Genomic DNA, 20,938 nt, shown 5'->3' on the forward strand with positions numbered 1-20,938 from the left:
ATCTTCTGAGTTATGTTTATAGAGACACAGGGGAGAGTTTGAATTCAAATACTGAGTTGAGTTTAAATGTTAAATGTGCCCAATGACTCCCAGAGAGGAGCGTGGGCTTAAAGAAGGCAATCCAAGGGGATGCTACCATATTTCTTTAAAGTCTGTTAATTTTGCATCCCCTCTCACATACTCTAAAGTCACTTGCATCTGCCCCATTTTATTGAAAACTTTCAGTGTGCTTTAGTGTGGTCACTGGTAGTAAATTACAGAAAAGTATTTCAGGTAGACCGTTTGCCATCATCCCGTGAAGTTGTTCATCTGAAGAGTTCCCAGGCTCCCCTGGGCCATAGGGAAGGTGACGGCACTAGTGGTAAGCCCATCTAGAACAGGAATTGGTCTGCTTTGCCTTCAGGTGAAACCCACGCTCTTGGACACTGGCTAGCTAGCACTGTTCACTCTGCTCTGGACCTGCCATTAAAGGCCTTGCCCCTCTGCTGTTGGGGAGGACCAGAGAATAGAGCAACAAGTCATTCTCAGATGCCTAGTCTCTTCCCTGACTGTGAAAGTCAGGACCCCATCCTCAAGCTCTAAGGATGAACTCGTCAGGACCTAGGGAATGCCAGAACAGCCACAGGTCAGACAAAGCAGACTGGTCATGTTAGGCTTACTCTAGGCTTAGCACTTTATGTTTATGGCTCTGTCTCAGTCAGGCTATGAACCCAGCACATACTCTTACAGTTTGAGTTACAGCTTTCCAGTTTGAATTCCTCATTCCACCCACGACAGCTCAGATTCCCAAGCGGGACAGTCAGATTAATGGAACCCTTTGGATTGAATCCAAGGACTAGATAGATCCCTTCTCTGCCTGTTGATTGGCTGTTCTAGCTCAGATGCTCTGTCAGTTGGTAACAGAAAATCGATACATCAACAGTGGCATGTTGATCATAGAACAAGAGCCGCAGACATTAGGGCTGACTTATTCAGAAGCTCTATTATACCAGGACTCTGGGTCTCTATAGTTCTCCCCCACCTCATTCCTCCTCTCACAATGCAAATGACAAAAACAGAAAGGAAAGTCTTGCACTGAAGCCCTTTACCCTCAGCAGAACTCCTAGTACTCTGAGTGAATTGGATGCCGTTGCTGCCAAGGCTACTGGCTGTCGCTGATGAAGGAAACAGAGTTACTACAAATGGTTAAAGGGTTCAGGTCAGTAAAGCAGGGTCCACTTCCTGGAGCATACAGTCACTAGTGTCCCAAGAGCAATGGAATTCCGTCAGTCAGCTGGGTGCTGTGACAGAACAGGTCTCACATAAGTTTCTGTTTCTTGGGGATACAGTTCAGCAGGCAGTCATAGAGACAGCTTCTCTTAGAACAACTATGGGTGACAACAGTCAATCTACCCAATGTAGGTGGCTTCCATATTTGCTCTCAAACAATGCTAGTATGTGCACAGTGGTTATTCAGGGTGCTGAGGAAGGATGTGATATCTATTTTCTTTATTTTTACACTAACTTCTCTATGGTATTAATTCTATAGTTAGAAAAGGAATTGAGGGAAAAAAACCAGTAAACTCCATGCAGTGATATCTGTGCTTAAATGCAAATGTTTCCTGATAGAAGACTGTTGTATGGCCTCCATGTTCTTAAAAGAAAGGTTTAGTGTTGATGCTAAGCTTGTTGATTCTGTCTGTCTGTTCCCGTGGTCAAATTCAGCCTGCTTCCTGGACTCCATGGCAACCCTGGGACTTGCAGCCTATGGATACGGCATCCGCTATGAATATGGAATCTTCAATCAGAAGATCCGTGAGGGATGGCAGGTACTCACACCGTCTTTTACCATGCTGTCTCCTGAGCCTTTGGGAGCCCATTCTTTGTGCTCTGGCCAGCGTGCAGCGAGCCTTTCCTCAGCACTTCACTGATTTCCCTGGCATTTGGCTGATGAGCTGAGAGCCCATCAATGTCATTTACCTCCGGGTCCATGACATCTGGCACAGTGCCTGGCTCTCACTAGCTGGTTCACCGTCCATTCCTAATTAACTCTCTATAAACCAAGAGCAAGAGCAGTATATATATGCCTCTTGTGTGGTGGTTAAGAAAACGAATCTAAAGGGTTGGAAAGATGGCTCCACAGTTAAGAGCATCCACATGGCAGCTCACAACCATCTGTAACTCCAGTTCCAATGAATCCTACACCCTCAAACAGAGTATAGACAGGCAAAGTACCAATGCGCATGAAATTTAAAAATCTTTTTTAAAAAAGAAAATTCATCTTCAATAAATCACCCATGAGACTCTGGCCGTAATAAATGCTCACTAAGTTGGAGGAACCGCCATCATTCCTGAGCAGGGTAGGTAGGGTCTTAGGTTTTTCTGCATTGAGAGTGAGGCCTCACAAGGGAACTCTGAAAATATGCACTACTGAGCCTGAACTGTGGATGGCTTTCATGTGTCACATTCCATTTCGAAACTTACAGAAACTCAAAATGCTTGTGGGCAACAACTGTGATCTCCCCAGCAGGCCTCCCTGGGAGGAAACACACGGCCAATTTGCAGCATAGAGATCTGAGTGTCTTCCAAAGCGGGGTCCTCAGGTCATGCTGCTGGTCAACAGGGGTCAGTGTCTGCAGACTTCTGGGTTCACACTCAGTGTTCTTATGTATGTGACTCTTTCCCTCCTGTGCCTGACTATCTTTTAAGATAACAGAAAGTCCTTTTACACGATAAGATAAGATTAGGTAATCTTGTTAGCTGTTAATAAACCTGACACATATTTAATACTCTGTTCTATGTAAATGTGCACAGATGACTGTAGTTATACGGTTTTGTTTTTAAGTATTGGTTTCTTTCATCTCTGGTAGCTTTTTTTGAGTCTTCCGTCAAGGCCACTGTGGTATTTCCCCTGATCACACACACACCATTGATAAAAATGTATAAACTGCATTTCCAAAAAGCTGAGCTCTGTCAGCATGCCTACCCTTGGGAGTCAGACAGCAGACAGCTCAGGGATTGGCCAGGACAGTGTAAGGGAATGAAGCAGACTTAGCAAGGGTTAGTAAGGTCAAGGGCCAGAGTCTGCTTATCCCTCCCCCAGTACTTAGTCACCAAGGAAGGAAGGAACTATTTGGTGTGAACAGTGAGAGAAAAGCGAAGTTTATGAAGGAGGCGACTGGGAACAGAGTCTGAAAGACGTGTAAGCTATAAGCAACCAAAGTTTGCTAAGGACAAGTGTTGAGTATTTTTACCCAGCTCTAAATGAGTAAAAACTGCGAGGCGACATGGACTAGAAGAGTCAGGCACTCATTCCTGGTTGAGATCTAATTTCCACTCCTTATAGAAAGCACGCCATGTCCATTGTGTCGCCTCTTCCCAGAGTTCCTATGACAACCTGCAGGCTCTTGGGAAAAGGAGAATATCTCCATATAGTGTGGTGCTCTGTGACAAAATGTTAATATAGCTAGTATAACTGTCGCTACTGCATGCTTGAGTGGTTTTATTAAAATAGAAAAGCATTTGTGCTGTTTAGGGAGAGAAGGGATCTAGAATGGTCTGGATGGACTGACTGCAACTGTCCAGGAGAGAAAATGTTTTAGGAAGGAAGCTATATCAGGAGCAGGAGGCATGGATTAAGGCAAACGGTCTTGCAGATGGGTGAGGTTCCATTCCCGTGGAAGCTTTTACAGATACCTATACCTCCAGTTCCAAGGGGCCTTACTCCTTCTTCTGGCCTCCACAGGCTCCTATATGCATGCAATACCCGTGAATCACACAGACACATAAATTTAATTAACAAATAAATAAATCTTTTTTTAAAGGAAAGAATATGCCAGAGCTTCAACATTAATTATCTTTGGAGCATAGGGCTCCAGGGAGTGATTATTAATTCTATTTGTTCCTTTACATGTCTCGTATGCCATAGGAAATGTGTACTTTATAAGCATGAGAAGCTGTAGAAATTAAAGTTGATTTCCTTTCCCAGTGAAGTAACTAAAGTTCCTTGCTGCTCACTGAGCTTAGTAGGGATTTTCAGTCTGTCTCACCAGATGACTCCTGCATCCATCCCCTATCCTGGAAAGTAGACTGTGGTACTCACTGTATTCTAGACTGTTTAAGACTTTGTTTTCTTAGGTTTTTGTTTCATTTTGGCTTGGTTTTGGTTTTTCGAGACAGGGTTTCTCTATGTAGTCCTGGCTGTCCTGGAACTAGCTCTGTCGACCAGGCTGACCTCAAAGTCAGAGATCCATTTGCCTCTGCCTCCCAGGTTCTGGGATCAAAGGCGTGTGCTACCTGCCCCACTCATTTCTTAGGTTTTTGTTTGTTTGGTTTGGTTTGGTTTGTTTTTTGAGACAGGGTTTCCCTATGTAACAACCCTAGATGCCCTGGAACTTACTCTGTAGACCAGGCTGGCCTAGAACTCACAGAGACCCACTTGCCTCTGCCTCCTGAGTGCTGGGATTAAAGGTGTGGGCCACCACTGCAAAGCTTCCTTACTTAGGTTTTAAACTACTGTTGTATGAAAGATTCAAAAGAAACGCAACAAATAAAACTTCAATTCCCCAAGTGTATTTCCCCCTTCAATTTCATTCTTAATCTTATAGTCCAAGGAGGCATATACTTACAGCACTCCAAAGTTGAAAAAGCAAACCTGGGGCTATAGATGTAGCCTCATTGGTAGCATGCTTGCCCATCATTCATGGAACCCTGGGTTTGACCCACTGCCTCCAGCACTCAATAAGCCAGATGGTGTCGGTGCACACTTACGACACCGACACTAGGGAGGTGGAAGCCAGAGGACCAGTGGTCATCCTCCACTATTTACCAAGGTAGAGGCTAGCCTGCACTACCTGAGACCCTGTCCAGAGAGGGGGGGTTGGGAGGAAGAGAGCTAGAGAGGAGAGTAGGAGAGGGAAGGAAGAAAGAGACCAGTGGCTTCTGCTAATTCCAAACTTAGCCGTATTAGACATCATCGCTTCTTTAATTATGTCTTAAAAGCGGAATCAGAAGGACATATAGTTCTACTCACCACCTACGTTATTTCTCAAGATGGGATTGTAAAGGGCAAATGTATATGTCACATCATAAAAAGAAACCGTTTCTGTGAGAAACAAAAAGCATATGCCAGGAACCTTGCAGTCCTGACTATGCTGTGGTCATTCCTGCTCCCCTTCACCCTGCACCCCTGCTCACTTGTACGCAGCTGCGCCCCTCCACTCTGCTCCCCTATTCCGCTGCACCCGGCTCCCCTGCATCCCAGCTCCCCCAACAGCAGATACAGACGGTGCTGATGAGAAGTCACCGGCTGGGAAGGTTTTGAAAGGCTGATGGACTTTTAACTTTTGGGTCTATTCAAACAGCATTTGCAGTAAAATGTGGTGACCGCACTTCTGAGGGAAATAATTATGTGGTTAAAATTCTGAGCTTGCCACACGCGCTAATGGGAACCTGGTCTGTGATAGCCCCCATGAAAACACTTGGCTATCGGGAGATCGAGGAGAACGCTATTAAACAGCCTATTTTAGAAGGCTAGCAGGTAGCAAAGGCTCTCCCAGCAACGACTGACTGCTGGGCCCCTTCGGTCTCCCCTGAGAACCTGTGCCAAGCCTGTCAGAGCCAGTCTCCTGGTTTCTGCTGCCCAGCGAGCCTCCAGTCACCCTTACTGAATTACTGGAGTTCCCCAGAAAGGTCTTTCAATTATGTATGTTCTCAAGAAGCAAAGACTCTTGGCATTTGCTCGTGAGTTCATCCTCTATGCCCCACATTTGAAGGAGAAAGTGGTTTTTGGAACCCTGTCGCCAGTACAGTGCCGGAGCTGACCTCCGCCTGGCCACTGGCTCCACTGGATCGCAGAGTCATTCCTCCAGGGACACGCCCAGGCTCAGAGCCAGCTCTATCGCTCTCAGGAGCCCCAGTTGCTGTAAATCAGCACCCCAGCCGCTGGAGCCTCTGGGATGGACCAGTGCTGAAACCTCCTTAGACGTAAGGATCAGAGCTCATCTCCCACCTGCTCCACATGTTCATACACCTCAGCGATTAGTGCTCCCAGAGATCCCTGCGGCTACACGAAAGTCTAATCCACAGGAAGAAATCGAAGTCAAGACCTCGGGTCTGCTGTGATGAACCGGTGGCTGTGAAATCTGTATCTTTAGAGCCAGACAGCAGTGGTGTACGCCTTTAATCCCAGCACTCAGAGGCAGAGGCAGGCAGATCTCTGTGAGTTCGAGACCAGCCTAGTCTACAGAGTGAGTTCCAGGACAGCCTCCAAAGCCACAGACAGAGAAACCCTGTCTCGAAAAACCAAAAGAAAAGAAAAAAAGAAGAAGAAGAAGAAAAGGAAAGAAAGAAATCCTTACCTTTCAATCCACCTTAGAAACCAGCCTGGAAAACTCAACACGCTGTTCACTGATTCCTGGCACTCAGACTGAAGTCAACAAACAAACATGGCTCCTTACAAAAAACTGTTAGCCACAGGAGTGGGGCAGATGAAACCAACATGCAATGGCATGGTCGGTCAGCCAACTACTTCTTTGTCACTGAAGAGTATATCCTCACGAGAGCAAAGGCCACTCAGTTGGGCAGGAACAGGTGTGAGGTGTCATACTGTCCCTGGGTCTGCTTCTTGAAGACAGAAGAGCCCGTGATGGAGGCTCTTTTCTCACCAGAAACATGGCATCCATTCTCCCAAGCTCATGACTTTCTGTAGGAAAGTCATTACTGCCACATCTTCCTCTTTAAGTCCCTTCTGTATTGTTCAATAATAGCACCAAGTGCAGAAAGGGGAACACCCTGTTCACACTGGCCAGGCTCTCCATCCACCCACCCATCTACCTATGTGTTTATTCTGTGTCTGTATCTGTGTGTATGCATGTGGAGGCCAGAGGTTGACATGTCTTCCTGCATCCCTCTCAACCTTAGTTTTTTTCTTTTGGGGGGGGGCTATAGGGAGGTACAGTTCCAGACAGGGTTTCTCTGTGTAACCCTGCCTGTCCCGGAACTTACTCTGTAGACCAGGCTGGCCTCAAACTCACAGAGATCCACCTGGAATTAAAGGTGTGCACCACCACCATTTGGTTTGACCTTATTTTTTGAAAACAGGATGTTGGTGAACCTGGAGCTCAGTGATTTGGCTACTTTGGTTAAATAGCCAGCCAATCCTGGCTCTATTGTCTCCGCCCCTCCCCCACAGTGCTGGGATTACAGATGCTCACCCCTTGTCTGACTTGTACATGAGTGCTGGGGATTCCAAGGTTCTCAGCCTTGCCAAGCAAGTGCTTTACCTGCAAGCTTCTTACCAACTGGAAAACTTCACGAATGATGTATAGTGTGTGCTTAACTAATTAAACTACACCCCTTGATACAGTGGTGCTATTGTTCCATTCTTCTTGATTGTGTTACAAACCAAAACTAGTTTGATGTTCTGAACACTCTGCATAGGAACTCTGATTTTAAATCTTTTGTGAGGAGTAGTTTGTCACATAAATACTTGTGGAAACTTGAAATTGTCAATAAAATTAGTTCCTTACTTTTTAGTATAGGGCGTCTTCAAAATGAATAATAATGCGTAGTTTGTTACCAAGTCAGAGTTACATGTGGATTAAGGTGAACAAAGACTATGAAATTTTCTGTGCCTGTATTGAAATGAGCTTTGGTAAGAGAGTGGTCTCTAAGAATCATTTCCTAGCTCATTTTGTACATTGCAGGCACCAGAATCTTGACTGGAAACTTCATGTTGGACCACGAGGTCCAGAAATTCAATGGTTACCCTTTCTAGAACACCTCCCCTGATGAGAAGACATGGGGTCTGAATCACAGAATGGGAGTCTATCTTACTCCATCATCTTCCTTCCGTGTGACCTCAAGCTTCTGTGTTTCCTCATCTCTGAAAAGATGGAAATGATGGTTTCCTCCTCAAGGGTTGCTGTGAGAATTAAGTACAGTAACACACATAAAACACACGTCTTTGTCAATGTCATTGTCACATGAGCATTGTCATTGTCTTAGGAGGCGAGACAGTAACAAAGATGAAATGAGGTTGGAAGACCCGGTGTACTGTCTTTCCAAAGCTGAACTCCTGACTTTATGTAAAAGATGTTTGTATTGGGATAAAATTAAAGGGCTGGGACCATGTCTTGTACACAGTGAATTCTAAGCCATGTCCATTTCCAGGTAGAAGAGGCAGATGATTGGCTCCGACATGGGAACCCTTGGGAGAAGGCTCGCCCTGAGTTCATGCTGCCTGTGCACTTCTATGGAAGGGTAGAGCACACCCAGACTGGGACCAAGTGGGTCGACACCCAGGTAATCAGGTGTTCTCATGACAAGCATTACAACACAGTGGACATTGCCATCTATGATTCTCTGTTGTCATATTTTCTGGCGAATGACCCTATTCTCTACTGGGATGCCTTGTCCAGTCAGCACAGCTTCACTTGGTGTAACGCACACTTCATTTGCTTACTAGAAGTGGTCTCAGGCTGCTGTTTATCTTGGTCATTCTTCAGAACCAACTAAAACAATGCCCTTACATGGGAAATGTCTTGGCCTGTTTCAGCATGCCTGCCTTGTAGCTGATTTCTTTTACAACTCCTGGCTTGTGTTGCTAATCCTTAGAGATACATTCAAAGTTCAGAAAAGTAAGACTTGAAAGAAAAGTTTCCTCTCTGAATGTGAACTTCTGTGGCACATTACGTGACAGGTAAGGAACTAACCAAAACAAGTGATGTAGAGTGTACAATGGTGCTTTGACTTTAGTTCCTGCTTTGTTTATTTTGTTTCTTGTGTCTGGCCACAGTCTAAGTTGCACTGGGTCATAATTGCTTCGGTGTGAGCTATTAACATACCAGTTAACCCACTCTAAGAAGTTGCACACTTGTTTGGTATTAAACTAGTATGTGGCATAGAATTGGTGCCTGTAATTTCATTAGTTTCTAATCGACCCAAAATTATACAGCTTACACAATCGAGCCCAGAGGTGTTCTGTTTGTACTAGGGGGCCTGTTACTGAGCCGGTTTGTTTTTACAAAGCATCTTTGGATATTTTCGTATCGAATTCAGATATTCGATTACAAAGTACTCGTTTCTATGTGTAGAGAAGCAAGGCTGGGGGTCAGGGATGATGATATACACGAGCCAGCCAAAGCCCAGTAGGGCTTTATGGGTGAGAGGACCATTCACTGGATCAGGCCCACATTTGTAGCTGGTGAGGTCAGAGAGCATGAGGTTGGACACGCTCTGAGCTTGCGGGTAATGACTTCAAACAAGGGAGCTGTTTGTTCGCTATTGTGTAACTCAGGCTGGAAGCGCGCACCAGAGAGAATTAGCTGTGGTGGGGACGTGTGGGAGCGAAAGGAGGGAGGCAGCAGGATGTGGGGGTCTTCATGGTACAGGGGTGCCACCTATGAAAGGGAAGGGGAAGGAAGGGTCTTCAGCAAAGCGTGAGGCTGCACACTGCTCTGAGGGAGTGGTCACGCTGACGCACACCTGTTGGGAATGCTGTCATGTTCCAAACCTGTTGGCGCATCCCAGAAATGACACACAGCCTCAGGGTGAACTGTGAAGGGCCAAGTTCTCTCTGAAGCCCCCGAAAGGAGATTCAAGCTGGGTGATCCTTGGACTGCCTCTGTAACGCCAGGAGGAGCAGAGGGCAAGTCTTATTTAAACCTAGAGTCGTTCCCAATATACAAATGACACCTCCTGATTGGTGACAGTTGGTTTAAAAAAAAAAAAAGAAAGACCTTTACTTCTTCGTGAAAGATATTCAAGTAAGAGTGATTTATTACATCAAGGTCCCGGTGAGTGGGTTGAACCAAATGGTGGATCGTTTTCTTCCACACAGTCATCCTGCCGTTCTCCCTCCTTGAACCTTGGTTCTGATGAGATGAAGAATGAAAAATGGGTCATTTTTCATGTGAATTTTAAATGTCCTGCGAAACGGTTCACTTTCCTGTCTGTCTGAATGGCTGTCACCAAGATGGGGCTAGATTTCCCAAAGCTGACATCTTGAACCCAGCTCAGCTAAATATCGCCTGACTTGACAGATCACTATAGGAGTCTCTAAAACAGCTTCTTACAGCATCAAAGAAGCCGGCTAGTGCATTTTAAATGCCTCGTGTGGTGAGCCTCCATTGCTTCCCTGTTCTGTTGAATTTTAGCATAGTAGACATCAGGTTGTTGAGTGATCCACACAGAGCCTGCCCTGACTGCTGCTGCCCTTCAGGGGTCTCACTCATGTGTGTCATCGTGGTTCATTATCTTCAACCACAGCAGTCCATTCCATTCCGGTGCTGTAGAGTACTTTCTCGTCAGGACCGCCATCCCCCCAAGTAATGACACAGAGACTTATTATTAGTTATGGAAGCTTAAGCTTGTTCCCAACTAGCTCTTAAGACTTGCATTAACCCATTTCTATTAATCTACATTCTGCCATGTGGCTTCATTTTGTTTGTCCAAATCCTTCCATGTCTCACTGGTGTCTCTCACCAGCCTAGATTCATCCCCACAGTCCTCTCTGTCCTGAAAGTCCCGCCTAACCTCTTCCTGCCTAGCTATTGGCCATTCAGTTCTTTATTAAACCAATCAGAAGGTGTCTTGGCAAAGAGGCTTCTTCACAGTATACAAAAAGATTATTTCACAACACAGCGCCCCTCCTTCAAGGAAGGGGCACTCGGGAATTCAGCATAGAAATACTATGAGGGATCAGCAGTCCCATGACTTCCAACACTCCCTTTCGTCCCGAGACACACTTCTTGGTTCTAACTTACGCGATGTTAACATGTGATGCAGTCAGGAATAGAGTTCTATCGCAGTCCCAGACATTGTTCAGCTTCCGTCATCACTCCGGAGAAACTGTGTGCAGCTGCTGCTGTTTAATCCCACAGGTGGTCCTGGCCCTGCCTTATGACACCCCGGTGCCTGGGTATATGAACAACACGGTGAACACTATGCGCCTCTGGTCAGCTCGAGCACCGAACGACTTTAACCTGCAAGACTGTACGTACAGCCTAGTCTCTGCTTTGTCTACACTGACTGCATAGTGATGGCTGGTTAGAGACAATTGAGGCTGAGAAAGCCTTGAGTTCCTGATTTATGATCTTCAGTGACTGAGAAGGCTTCTTTATGACTGATTGATTGATTGATTGATTGATTTTTGGAGATAGGGTGTCACTATGTAGCCTTGACTACTGGTCTGGAAATTGCTAGGTGGACCAGGCTGGGCTTGAATATGCAGAGATCTGCTTGCCTGTGCTTCCTGGGTGCTGGGATTAAAGGCGTGCACCACCATGCCTGGCTAAAATGGTATTTTTTTTTTCTGCAAGTATGGAAGACATTTTTTTAAAGCCTTGAACTCTCGGGAAGGCCAGTGTTAAAGCTTATTGAAACCTTTCTAGATTTTTAGAAATCTTAGGAATTGTGCATGGTGGGACATCAGATAAGATCAAGGGACTTGCTCCAACGGTAGCTGGCTTGTCTCTTTATGGTTTTTCTACATTCCTTTCAGTTAATGTTGGAGACTACATTCAGGCTGTGCTGGACCGGAACCTGGCTGAGAATATCTCCAGAGTGCTCTACCCCAATGATAATGTGAGTGACACAGACCCAGTTTAGACAGCTTGCTTCCCAGAGCCTCTCCAGTGACCTGTGAAACCCTGTGCAGGGTAAACTGTGTCCCTTCTGTCACTTTCCCCTCCCAATCAAGTAAGGAAAACATAGTTGTATAATTCACAAGATCAATTTGGTGTTTTGCTTTGACTAGTGGCCCCTTCAACTGAGAAGATCCATAGATGTATTTCAAAAACAGAACCTGAATATAAAAGATGAATGAAATGCTAAGAAAGACTGGTTTTGTTTCCAGATAGAAGCTTCACTGGAAAAGTTAGAATTGGGGATGCTCCCTTCCTGGTCTCCTCTCCCATGCTCACCAGGTTCTTCCTAGCTTTCTGTCCCCAGGCTGAGGGAGGCCATAGTGGTCCTAAGATCAGACCCATGAACTTTTCTGCCACCAGCTTTTCCTATATCCAGTTGTGCTAATGCTACTCTAAAAGCTATGTCTGTCTATCTGTGTATGTACAAGCATGTATGCACCATGACGTATATGTGGAGGTCAGAGAATAACCATGGATGTCAGCCTTGCCTTCTGCCTCTTTTGAGATGTTCTCTCTCTCTGTCTCTGTCTCTCCCCTCCCTCCCTTCCCTCACCCCCCTCTCTCACTGTTGTTGTTGCTGTCCACTGCTCTGTATACCAGGCTAGCCCTTGAGCTTCTGGGGATTCCCCATGTACCTATAAGAGCACTGGGACTACAGACCACTCCCACTCCCAGCTTTACAAGCCTGCTGGAGATTCGAACTCAGTTCCTCACATTCTCACGACAAATGCTTTACATTGAGCCTTCTCCCCAGTTTTGGCTTTGTTTATGAGACAGGATCTTGTATCCAACCCTGGATGACCTGGAGCTCACTAAGTCAGCCAGGCTAGACTTAAACTCTCAAGGTTCCTCCTGCGTTTGCCTCCAAGTGCTGGGATTACAGATGTGGACCAGTGTGGCCAGCTTAACAATTTAGTGTTTGTTTGTGTACAACTACATCTGCAGTGGCCACTGCAAATTCTTAGTTGATTTAAGCATATATATCTCCAACTTTTCTATGGTTAAAATCGTGTTCTTGAAGATGCAATGATTCTTCCTGAAAGGGATTTCAGAAGCAGCCAAATTTGTACTCTCCTTGACAACAATGGACTCTCCTTGGACTCTGGGAACCAGGATGCAAGTTAGGCTGAATGTTTACTTGGTGATGAACCGTGCACTCTGAGAGGGGAGGAGATGGATTTGCTGCAGCACTTTTGGAACCCAATGATGTATGTTATTTTTCTTTTGGAAAAAGACAGTACTGTCAGTACATTTCAGAGAAGTCACTAACCCAAGAACAAAAGATTGTTGCCTTTAATGGACAGAATAAGAATTGTCTAGGTCTGCAGTCTTCTGCCAGCCAACCCCAGGCCTGTGGAATTCTATAACTGGAAGGGGCTGCCTTCTGTCAGAACCAACCCTGGCTTGACCTGGAATACTCATGTATAGTAATCAGCACGGTGTATTAAGTTAGCATGAGATTTAAAAAAAGGACAGGACTCTTGGGTTAAAGGGTTAAAGTAGTCCTCAAGATACTCTCTTGGTATTGCTTTGTTTTTTCTGAGTGGGTCCAATTTTGTGTGTGTCCTGTGATTATAAAAGCAAATTCATTTTTCTTCCTAAATATGGCCATAGCCTGACTTTAGCCTTTCTTCCAAGAATCTTACTGCTCTCCTCACTCTGTGTCCAGAGAGCTGTGTGGGCTACTTAAGGCCACGAGAGGCTTCTGACCATGGAAAGGGTGACATAGAGTGGGAGGAATGCCTGACTTCCTCCCAAACTGGTGGCAGTTCTCTGACTCTCCCATGACCGTGCTCAGCATCCAGTGACCACCCTGCTCCTTCTGTACCCATTGAGAACCTCAAGAACTACTCTACCATCAGGCCAAGAGGTGGCTTTTTGGATCTTTGGGCTTGATGTTTCTTGCCTTCAGAGGGGTTTACAGGGCTGGAGGGATGGCTCAGGAGTTAACAGGGACTGCTCTTGCAAAGCACGGGGGTTCTATTCCTGTGGCCGACAGTCAGATTACACCACCTGTAACTCTGACTCCTGGGGATCTGATGCCCTCCTCTGGTCCCTGTGGGTACTGCAGCCACTCGGGAGGCAGACGCAGGTGGATCTCTGTGAGTTTGAGGACAGCCTGGTCTACAACGAGAGTTCTAGGACAGCTAGGGCTATTACACAGAGAAATCCTGTCACAAAACAAACAGACAACAACAACAAAAAAAAACCCCCACAAAATTATATAAAGCTTACTTAAAAAGAAAGCCAGAATGTTACTGTTGTCACTCCTAACCTCTTTATCTTTTAGCTGAACACCCTCCCTCCCAAGAGCCCTTGCCTGCTGTCATTTGCTTTTCGGGGAAGCAAAGGTTGATTCTTTTTCATTCACCCTGCCTCCTCTCAGTGCCTTAATGTTCCCGAGGCAGGGGACCCTGATCCCATTTTGGTCACAGCTCTACTGCAACCCGCTCTCACTCAGTCTCCCTGGTTGAAGTTTTTTGAAGGGAAGGAGCTGAGGCTAAAGCAGGAGTACTTTGTGGTGGCTGCGACCCTGCAGGATGTCATCCGACGCTTCAAGGCCTCCAAGTTTGGCTCCAAGGATGGCGTGGGAACCGCGTTCGAAGCCTTTCCAGACCAGGTGTGTGATCCGACTGTGGCCACGGGTGGTCCACAGCGGAGGACTTCCATCAGTTACCCTCTCATTCAAACCTTTCCCCGGAAGTGGTTCTCAACCCTCCTAACAGTAAGACCCTTTAACACAGTTCCTCATGGTGTGGTGACCCCAGCCTCAAAATGATTGTGTTGCTGCTTCACAACTGCAATTTCGCTACTGTTATGAATCCTAATGTAAATATCTGATAGGCAGGATATCCGATCTATGGTCCCCCAAAGACAGAATGGCTGATATGAGACCCCCCACCCCCAGGCCGTCATTCCCCTGCTCCATCGGTGTCTTTTCTCTACCCAGGTAGCCATCCAGCTGAATGACACACACCCTGCGCTCGCCATCCCGGAGCTGATGAGGATTTTTGTGGATATTGAGAAACTGCCCTGGTCCAAGGTCTGGATAGCCTGCTGCTTTATCTTTAGACCATTCAGAATACCTGGGTTGAGGAACACCTTTGAAAAGCTCCTTTGTTTCTTCCGTTCAAAATAAGTTTCTGTTGCTAGATTCCCACAATCCAAGGGTATAGTTTGCCCCAATGCCAACATTCCTCCATCCTCAGCATTTCACGGGGCATAAAATTAAAAACCGCCCTACACACAGCTGGAGGCTGGCAAGTACATTTTCTAGACCAGAAGACAGCTAACTAAAAGCACACCTCTCTAGCTTTGGGAGTCAGCATGTTGGATGTGTATGGGGGTGGGGCGCATCTGCTTGCGTGTAGAACAACCTCGGGTGTTGTTCCTCCAGGGTCATCCTGTTGTCCCTGTTTTATACTCTTCTTATCTTAGCTCTTTCGGGGGCCCACCACCCGGCTCCCAAACAGATCACTCACAGAGGCTTATTCTTAGTTATGAATGCCCAGCTTGGCTTGGAGTATTTCTTGACAGCTTTTCTTAAATTATCCTGTCTACCTTTTGCTTCTGGGATTTGACCTCTATTTCTGTATTTCTTTTCTTTCCCTTTTATTCCATGTCTGGCTGTGTGGCTGGGCGGCTGGGTAGCTGTCTGGCTGTCTGACTGGGTGGTTGTCTGGCTGGGCGGCTGGGCGGCTGTCTGGGTGTCTGGCTGGGGGACTGGGTGGCTGTCTGGCTGTCTGACTGGGTGGCTGTGTGGCTGGGTGGCTGGGCAACTGGGCGGCTGGCCCCTTCTTTCCTCACTTCTTGACCTTTCTTGCTCTCCCCTCCTCCAGATTTCACCTTCTGTTTATGCTCTCTGCCTGCCAGTTCCATCTATGCTCTCCTGCCTCGTTATTGGCCGTTCAGCTCTTTATTAGACCGTCAGGTATTTTAGACAGGCAAAGAATCACAGACTCACAGAGTTAAACAAATGCAGCATAAACAAAAACAACACATCTTTACATCGTTGAACAAATGTCCCAGAGCATAAACAAATGTAACACACCATAAAATAATATTCTACAGCATCATCCACCTTGTATTTTGAGACAAAGTCTCTTATTAGGCTGGGACTCACCAAATAGGCTGGGAGGTTGGTCGGTGAGCCCAGGGACCCTCCTGTCTCTGCCGCCTTCCCATGCTTTCATTGTGGACTCTGGGGATCAAACTCAGGTCCTCATGCTTGGGCACCAGCACATCAGTGACTGAGCCATGTCCCTGACCTGGGGACATTTGAAACAGACTTTTAAAATGCAGATTTTTTTTTTGGTTTTTTCAAGACAGGGTTTCTCTGTATTGTTTTGGAGGCTGTCCTGGAACTCGCTCGGTAGACCAGGCTGGCCTCGAACTCACAGAGATCCACCTGCCTCTGCCTCCCGAGTGCTGGGATTAAAGGCATGCGCCACCAACGCCCGGCCAAAAATGCAGAATTTTAAACATACTGTGAGTCCACTAAACATTACTTAAAGTTTTAGTGCCCAACTTTGAGTATTTGGTATTTCATAAATAAAAAGCAGGTTTATCAGGATAGTCTAATTTCTTATTATTACAGTTTTAGAAAAAAGCTTTTTATTTATTTCCCTGACCATTTGAAGACTCAGTGAAATCAAGTGTGCCTGACGGTGCCCGTTCAGAAACACCTGTGGCACACAGCGGGAGTTGAGAAGTGCTTGGCTCTGTGGGTGTGCACTGAAGGGACAGGGACTGACCCTCTCCTCCTGCAGGCATGGGAGATCACCAAGAAAACCTTTGCCTATACCAACCACACGGTGCTCCCGGAGGCGCTGGAACGCTGGCCGGTGGAGCTGGTGGAGAAGCTGCTGCCTCGACACTTGGAGATCATCTATGAGATCAATCAGAAGCATCTGGATGTGAGTCATTTTTAAAGATGCGTATCTCTCAGGAGAATGGGCTGTAACATGTCCGAGATCGGCACGGTGCTTGCCCTTCCTAAACAAGGCCTTGGTGTCTTTCAGGCGTTGCTAAAAGCACTCAAGTCTGAGTGGGGCTCTGTTAAACCCCGCCGCCCACCCCCCCACTCCCCCCCACCTCCCCACCCTCCCCACTCCCCCACCACCCCACCCCTGGTTTTGAAAGTGTAATTTGGAGGGCTGGCATTCCCACAGCCAGCTCTGCTCTCTGTGAAGGTCTCTCCTCCCTCCCCCTCCATCAGAGATTTTGCTTGGGGCGAGAGTCGCTACTCTGACCTATTTAAAACCCCAGTGGCCAGTGAGATCTGTGTCTTCCTTTGACTAGAGAATCGTGGCCTTGTTCCCTAAAGACATTGACCGCATGAGGAGGATGTCTCTAATCGAAGAGGAAGGAGGTAAAAGGATCAACATGGCCCACCTCTGCATCGTGGGCTGCCATGCTGTGAACGGTGTAGCCAAGATCCACTCGGACATCGTGAAGACCCAAGTGTGAGTAATGATCCTGGAGCAGCAGGCCTAACCGAGGTTCATGGACTCAACGGTGCTAATTATAATTAGCACTGATTGTGCTTCCAGATGAGGAAGGGCCTGGGACATGCTTCCAAGTATTGCCTTGTACATAGCTGTTTTCTTAAAAAAAAAGAAAGACAAAAATGGTTTCTCTGTGCCGCTCCAATTCTGGATGTACGAGCAAACGTGAAGTATTCTGCTGAAAAACGTGGTGTGTCTGTCACAGCCAGGAAGTCAGAAGAGGGTGGCTAGATTTGGGGCAGTTTTGAATTGCAAATGAGTCTCTTCTATTTAAAATGACAGCCTAGCTGCTGCCAACCTCCCTTCACCTTCACTGACTTTTCCTGGGCCTCCACATGGCTTCTGGAATGTAACGCTGAACTTTATCCAGCAAGCAGAACTCTGCCCATTTCAGCCCGAGCCAGAGGTTTGTCTCTTCTGTCTCCAGATTTAAGGACTTCAGTGAGTTAGAACCAGACAAGTTCCAGAATAAAACCAACGGGATTACCCCGCGGCGCTGGCTCTTACTCTGCAACCCAGGGCTGGCTGACTTGATAGCAGAGGTAAGAGGAGGCGCTGAGAGGAAGGCGGGTGGGTAACAGGCTGAGGTTAGCAATTGAAAGCACAGGGATGCCACACATCCTACCGTGGCAGAGCCGGCTTCTGAGTGAGTGGCCCGTGCTTTTGCGCAGGGCCATCTTCTTTTGTTTAATTTTACCTTTAGTTATGTGCTCACGGGAGGGGTATGTACCCATGGGTGCAGGTACCCGTAGAGGCCAGAATAGGGTGTCACATCTCCAGAAGCTGATGTCACGGCCAGTTGTAAGCCTCTCTCTGGGCGCTAGCAACCAAACTCAGGTCCCCTGTAAAAGCAGTATGTTCTCTTAATCACTGAGCCATCCCTTCAGCCCCATCTTGAAATTCTTCCATTTTGAACAAGGACTACACAAATTACATAGCTGTCATGGCCAACAGTGTCTGTGTTCGCCAGTAACAAAGGTCAGAAGCATAACAGAACCTTGGCTCTTGGTCACCCTCACCCTCGTATGTAAACTTCTTATATTAAAGTTCTTCCCACATAGAAAGTCTACCTTCTTTTGTGAGCAAAACAAGCCATTGTGTGAATTTTTGGGCATGAGAGTCGCTTCCATACACTGGCAAAAACTGCTGTGATGGGTGTGATTACTGTCTCAAATTAAGATCACCTTTTCCTCTACATTGCTAGAAAATCGGAGAAGACTACGTGAAAGACCTGAGCCAGCTAACAAAGCTCCACAGCTTCGTGAGCGACGACCTCTTCCTCCGGGAAATAGCCAAAGTGAAGCAGGTGCGACCACCTGCCAGGCCAGGGTCTCTGCCCTCGCCTTGGAGTTGAGGGTGTGGACTCCAGCAGACACCCAAGGCTTCCAACTGAGAGGGCTCTGGCCTCTTCGCTCTCCACAGGAAAATAAGCTGAAGTTCTCCCAGTTCCTGGAAAAGGAGTACAAGGTGAAGATCAACCCATCGTCCATGTTTGATGTCCACGTGAAACGGATCCACGAGTACAAACGGCAGCTCCTGAACTGTCTGCATGTGATCACCATGTACAACCGTGAGTTTGCCTGGAGCTCTCCCTCCAGCCCCCGGAAGCTCCTCTTGGGGGTGGAAGCAGCAGTCTTGAGGTCCCTGTACCTCCACACCAGTCATCTGTATCAATGTCCCCATCTTTTGAAGGCATCAAGAAAGACCCTAAGAAGTTATTCGTGCCGAGGACAGTCATCATTGGTGGCAAAGTAAGCTGACTGAATTTCATGGGGACTTAGGGTCTCTAGTCTCTCGCTACATTCTTTCTTCATTGACCGGGTCTTCTCTCCACACACTGTTCTTCTTTCCCAAGGCTGCCCCCGGATATCACATGGCCAAAATGATCATAAAACTCATCACCTCTGTGGCAGAAGTGGTGAACAATGACCCCATGGTCGGCAGCAAGTTGAAAGTCATCTTCTTGGAAAATTACAGAGTGTCTCTTGCTGAAAAAGGTAGTGTTCTCATTGCCAAGCATCGGGGAGGGGAGGGACAAAATCTGGGCTTGTGCCGGGGAGAGATGGGGCAGCTGACTCCAGGGAACTCGAGTCACGGCATGGGAGGAAGGGCTGCCATTTGTTCATGTTGTGACAGCGAATGAGGACAGACATGAGGCTGCCAAAGAACAAGCTGAGTGCACTCCAGAATCAAACACAGAGTTCCTACACAGGGACGAGCAGGCAGGCAGCCAATGCCCCTTTCTCTACCACTGGGGCCTTTCTTACTCACAATTCATTACCGGCAGAGGAACCACCACCAGCCAATGCCAATCGTGTATTCACCTACTTCCCAGACTGAAAAATGCACAAGTCAGCTTTCTCTTTGTGGTATTTTGGGGTCCTGTGGGGTCACCGCTTAAATACCTCTGCATAAAGAAAAAAGGAGCCAGGCTCCTAAAACTACAGATGGGGACAAATCTAATCCACAAATGAGCTCTCAGACAAGGCAGACTCAGGCTTGACCTCTACGGTGAAGGGACTTGGGGGGGGCGGTCAGGCAGGTCTGATTTGGGTATACGTGAAGCTGAACTTGAATGCCTAGCCCAGGCACAAAACACCTCAATGGCAGTGACAGTGAAAGGGGCAATAGGAGAAGTGGAATAGTTCAGTCCCCTGAAAAAAGAAGAGTTAAAGAAAGATCTGGGAATTATATGGGCCAGAGAGCAAGTGAGCTCTGTCCTGTACTACTGAAGGAGTACCAGGGTATTCTCATGGTCGTGAGGTCAACAACAGGCCAGCTCCATCAATGCTCACACTAAGGACCCAGAGAAAGAGAATCATCATACTGACATGGCCTGCTTACAGTCATTCCAGCCACAGATCTATCGGAGCAGATCTCCACGGCGGGCACGGAAGCCTCCGGGACAGGCAACATGAAGTTCATGCTCAACGGGGCCCTGACCATCGGGACTATGGATGGGGCCAACGTGGAGATGGCAGAGGAAGCCGGGGAGGAGAACCTGTTCATCTTTGGCATGAGGGTAGATGATGTGGCCGCTTTGGACAAGAAAGGGTGAGAGCCGCTCCCCTTTGCCAAGCAGGTCACCCCCAGGAAGGGACATCATCTCCAAGGGTTTGCTGCCTGCTCGCGAAGGCATCATCACTCTGAGGCCTGATCTCATGAGATGCAGAGACAGAACGTTTCCCTTGAGGAGTCAAGACATGCTAGTCACAGCTAGCCTTAGTTACTCAGCCAGGGTAACGAAAGGATGCTCAGGGCAGATTTATGGGCAAGTTGCCATGGTTACCAGCCACAGCAGTTTAGTGAGCCTTGCAGCTTCGTGTATCTGTGTTTCGTTTTGTTTTGTTTTTTTTATCAAAAGAGAAAGTAATAGCTTCTCAGATGTTCTTGTCAATAAGTTAAATTGAAACCTGGTGCTCCTTTAAGAGCTCTGAGTGATGGACCAAAATATGGCACAGCATAAAGAGATGTGCCTTAGCAGTGTTTACTCTCATTTAATATACAGTTGGGTTTATTAACCTGAGTTCAAGCAGGACTCCAAAGGAGCTTCAGGAAATTCAGAGGGTACTAAATATACTTTCTGACCCTTAGAAGTAAAGTTCACTCAGTAGCATCAGGTCTTATGAATCCAAAAGTATTTATGGATCCAAAGAAAGCAGCTAGTTCCCTTCACACCATGCTCTTTAGAGCCTTAGTCTACTTTAAAATGAACCTTACCGAATTCTATCAGATTAGACTAGAATTTTTCTTATCTACCATTCTTAATGCTTCTGATTATGAGGATGAATCAGTTGGGAGGGT

General features: G+C 46.9%; 1 protein-coding gene across 1 annotated transcript in view; it reads left to right on the forward strand.

Annotated features, from left to right (window-relative positions):
• Pygl (glycogen phosphorylase L) overlaps positions 1-20,938 on the forward strand; it is a 33,947-nt gene that overhangs the window by 8,204 nt on the left and 4,805 nt on the right. Inside the window, 14 exon segments of the mRNA XM_040742984.1 lie at positions 1,705-1,808; positions 8,152-8,283; positions 10,863-10,974; positions 11,483-11,565; positions 14,104-14,247; positions 14,578-14,670; positions 16,397-16,543; positions 16,929-17,092; positions 17,562-17,676; positions 18,339-18,440; positions 18,557-18,704; positions 18,827-18,885; positions 18,990-19,131; positions 19,981-20,188. Coding sequence (XP_040598918.1) covers positions 1,705-1,808; positions 8,152-8,283; positions 10,863-10,974; positions 11,483-11,565; positions 14,104-14,247; positions 14,578-14,670; positions 16,397-16,543; positions 16,929-17,092; positions 17,562-17,676; positions 18,339-18,440; positions 18,557-18,704; positions 18,827-18,885; positions 18,990-19,131; positions 19,981-20,188 — 1,753 coding nt within the window.

Source organism: Mesocricetus auratus, unplaced genomic scaffold (genome assembly GCF_017639785.1).
Source record: "Mesocricetus auratus isolate SY011 unplaced genomic scaffold, BCM_Maur_2.0 Super-Scaffold_15014, whole genome shotgun sequence".
In the NCBI taxonomy this organism is placed as follows: domain Eukaryota; kingdom Metazoa; phylum Chordata; class Mammalia; order Rodentia; family Cricetidae; genus Mesocricetus; species Mesocricetus auratus.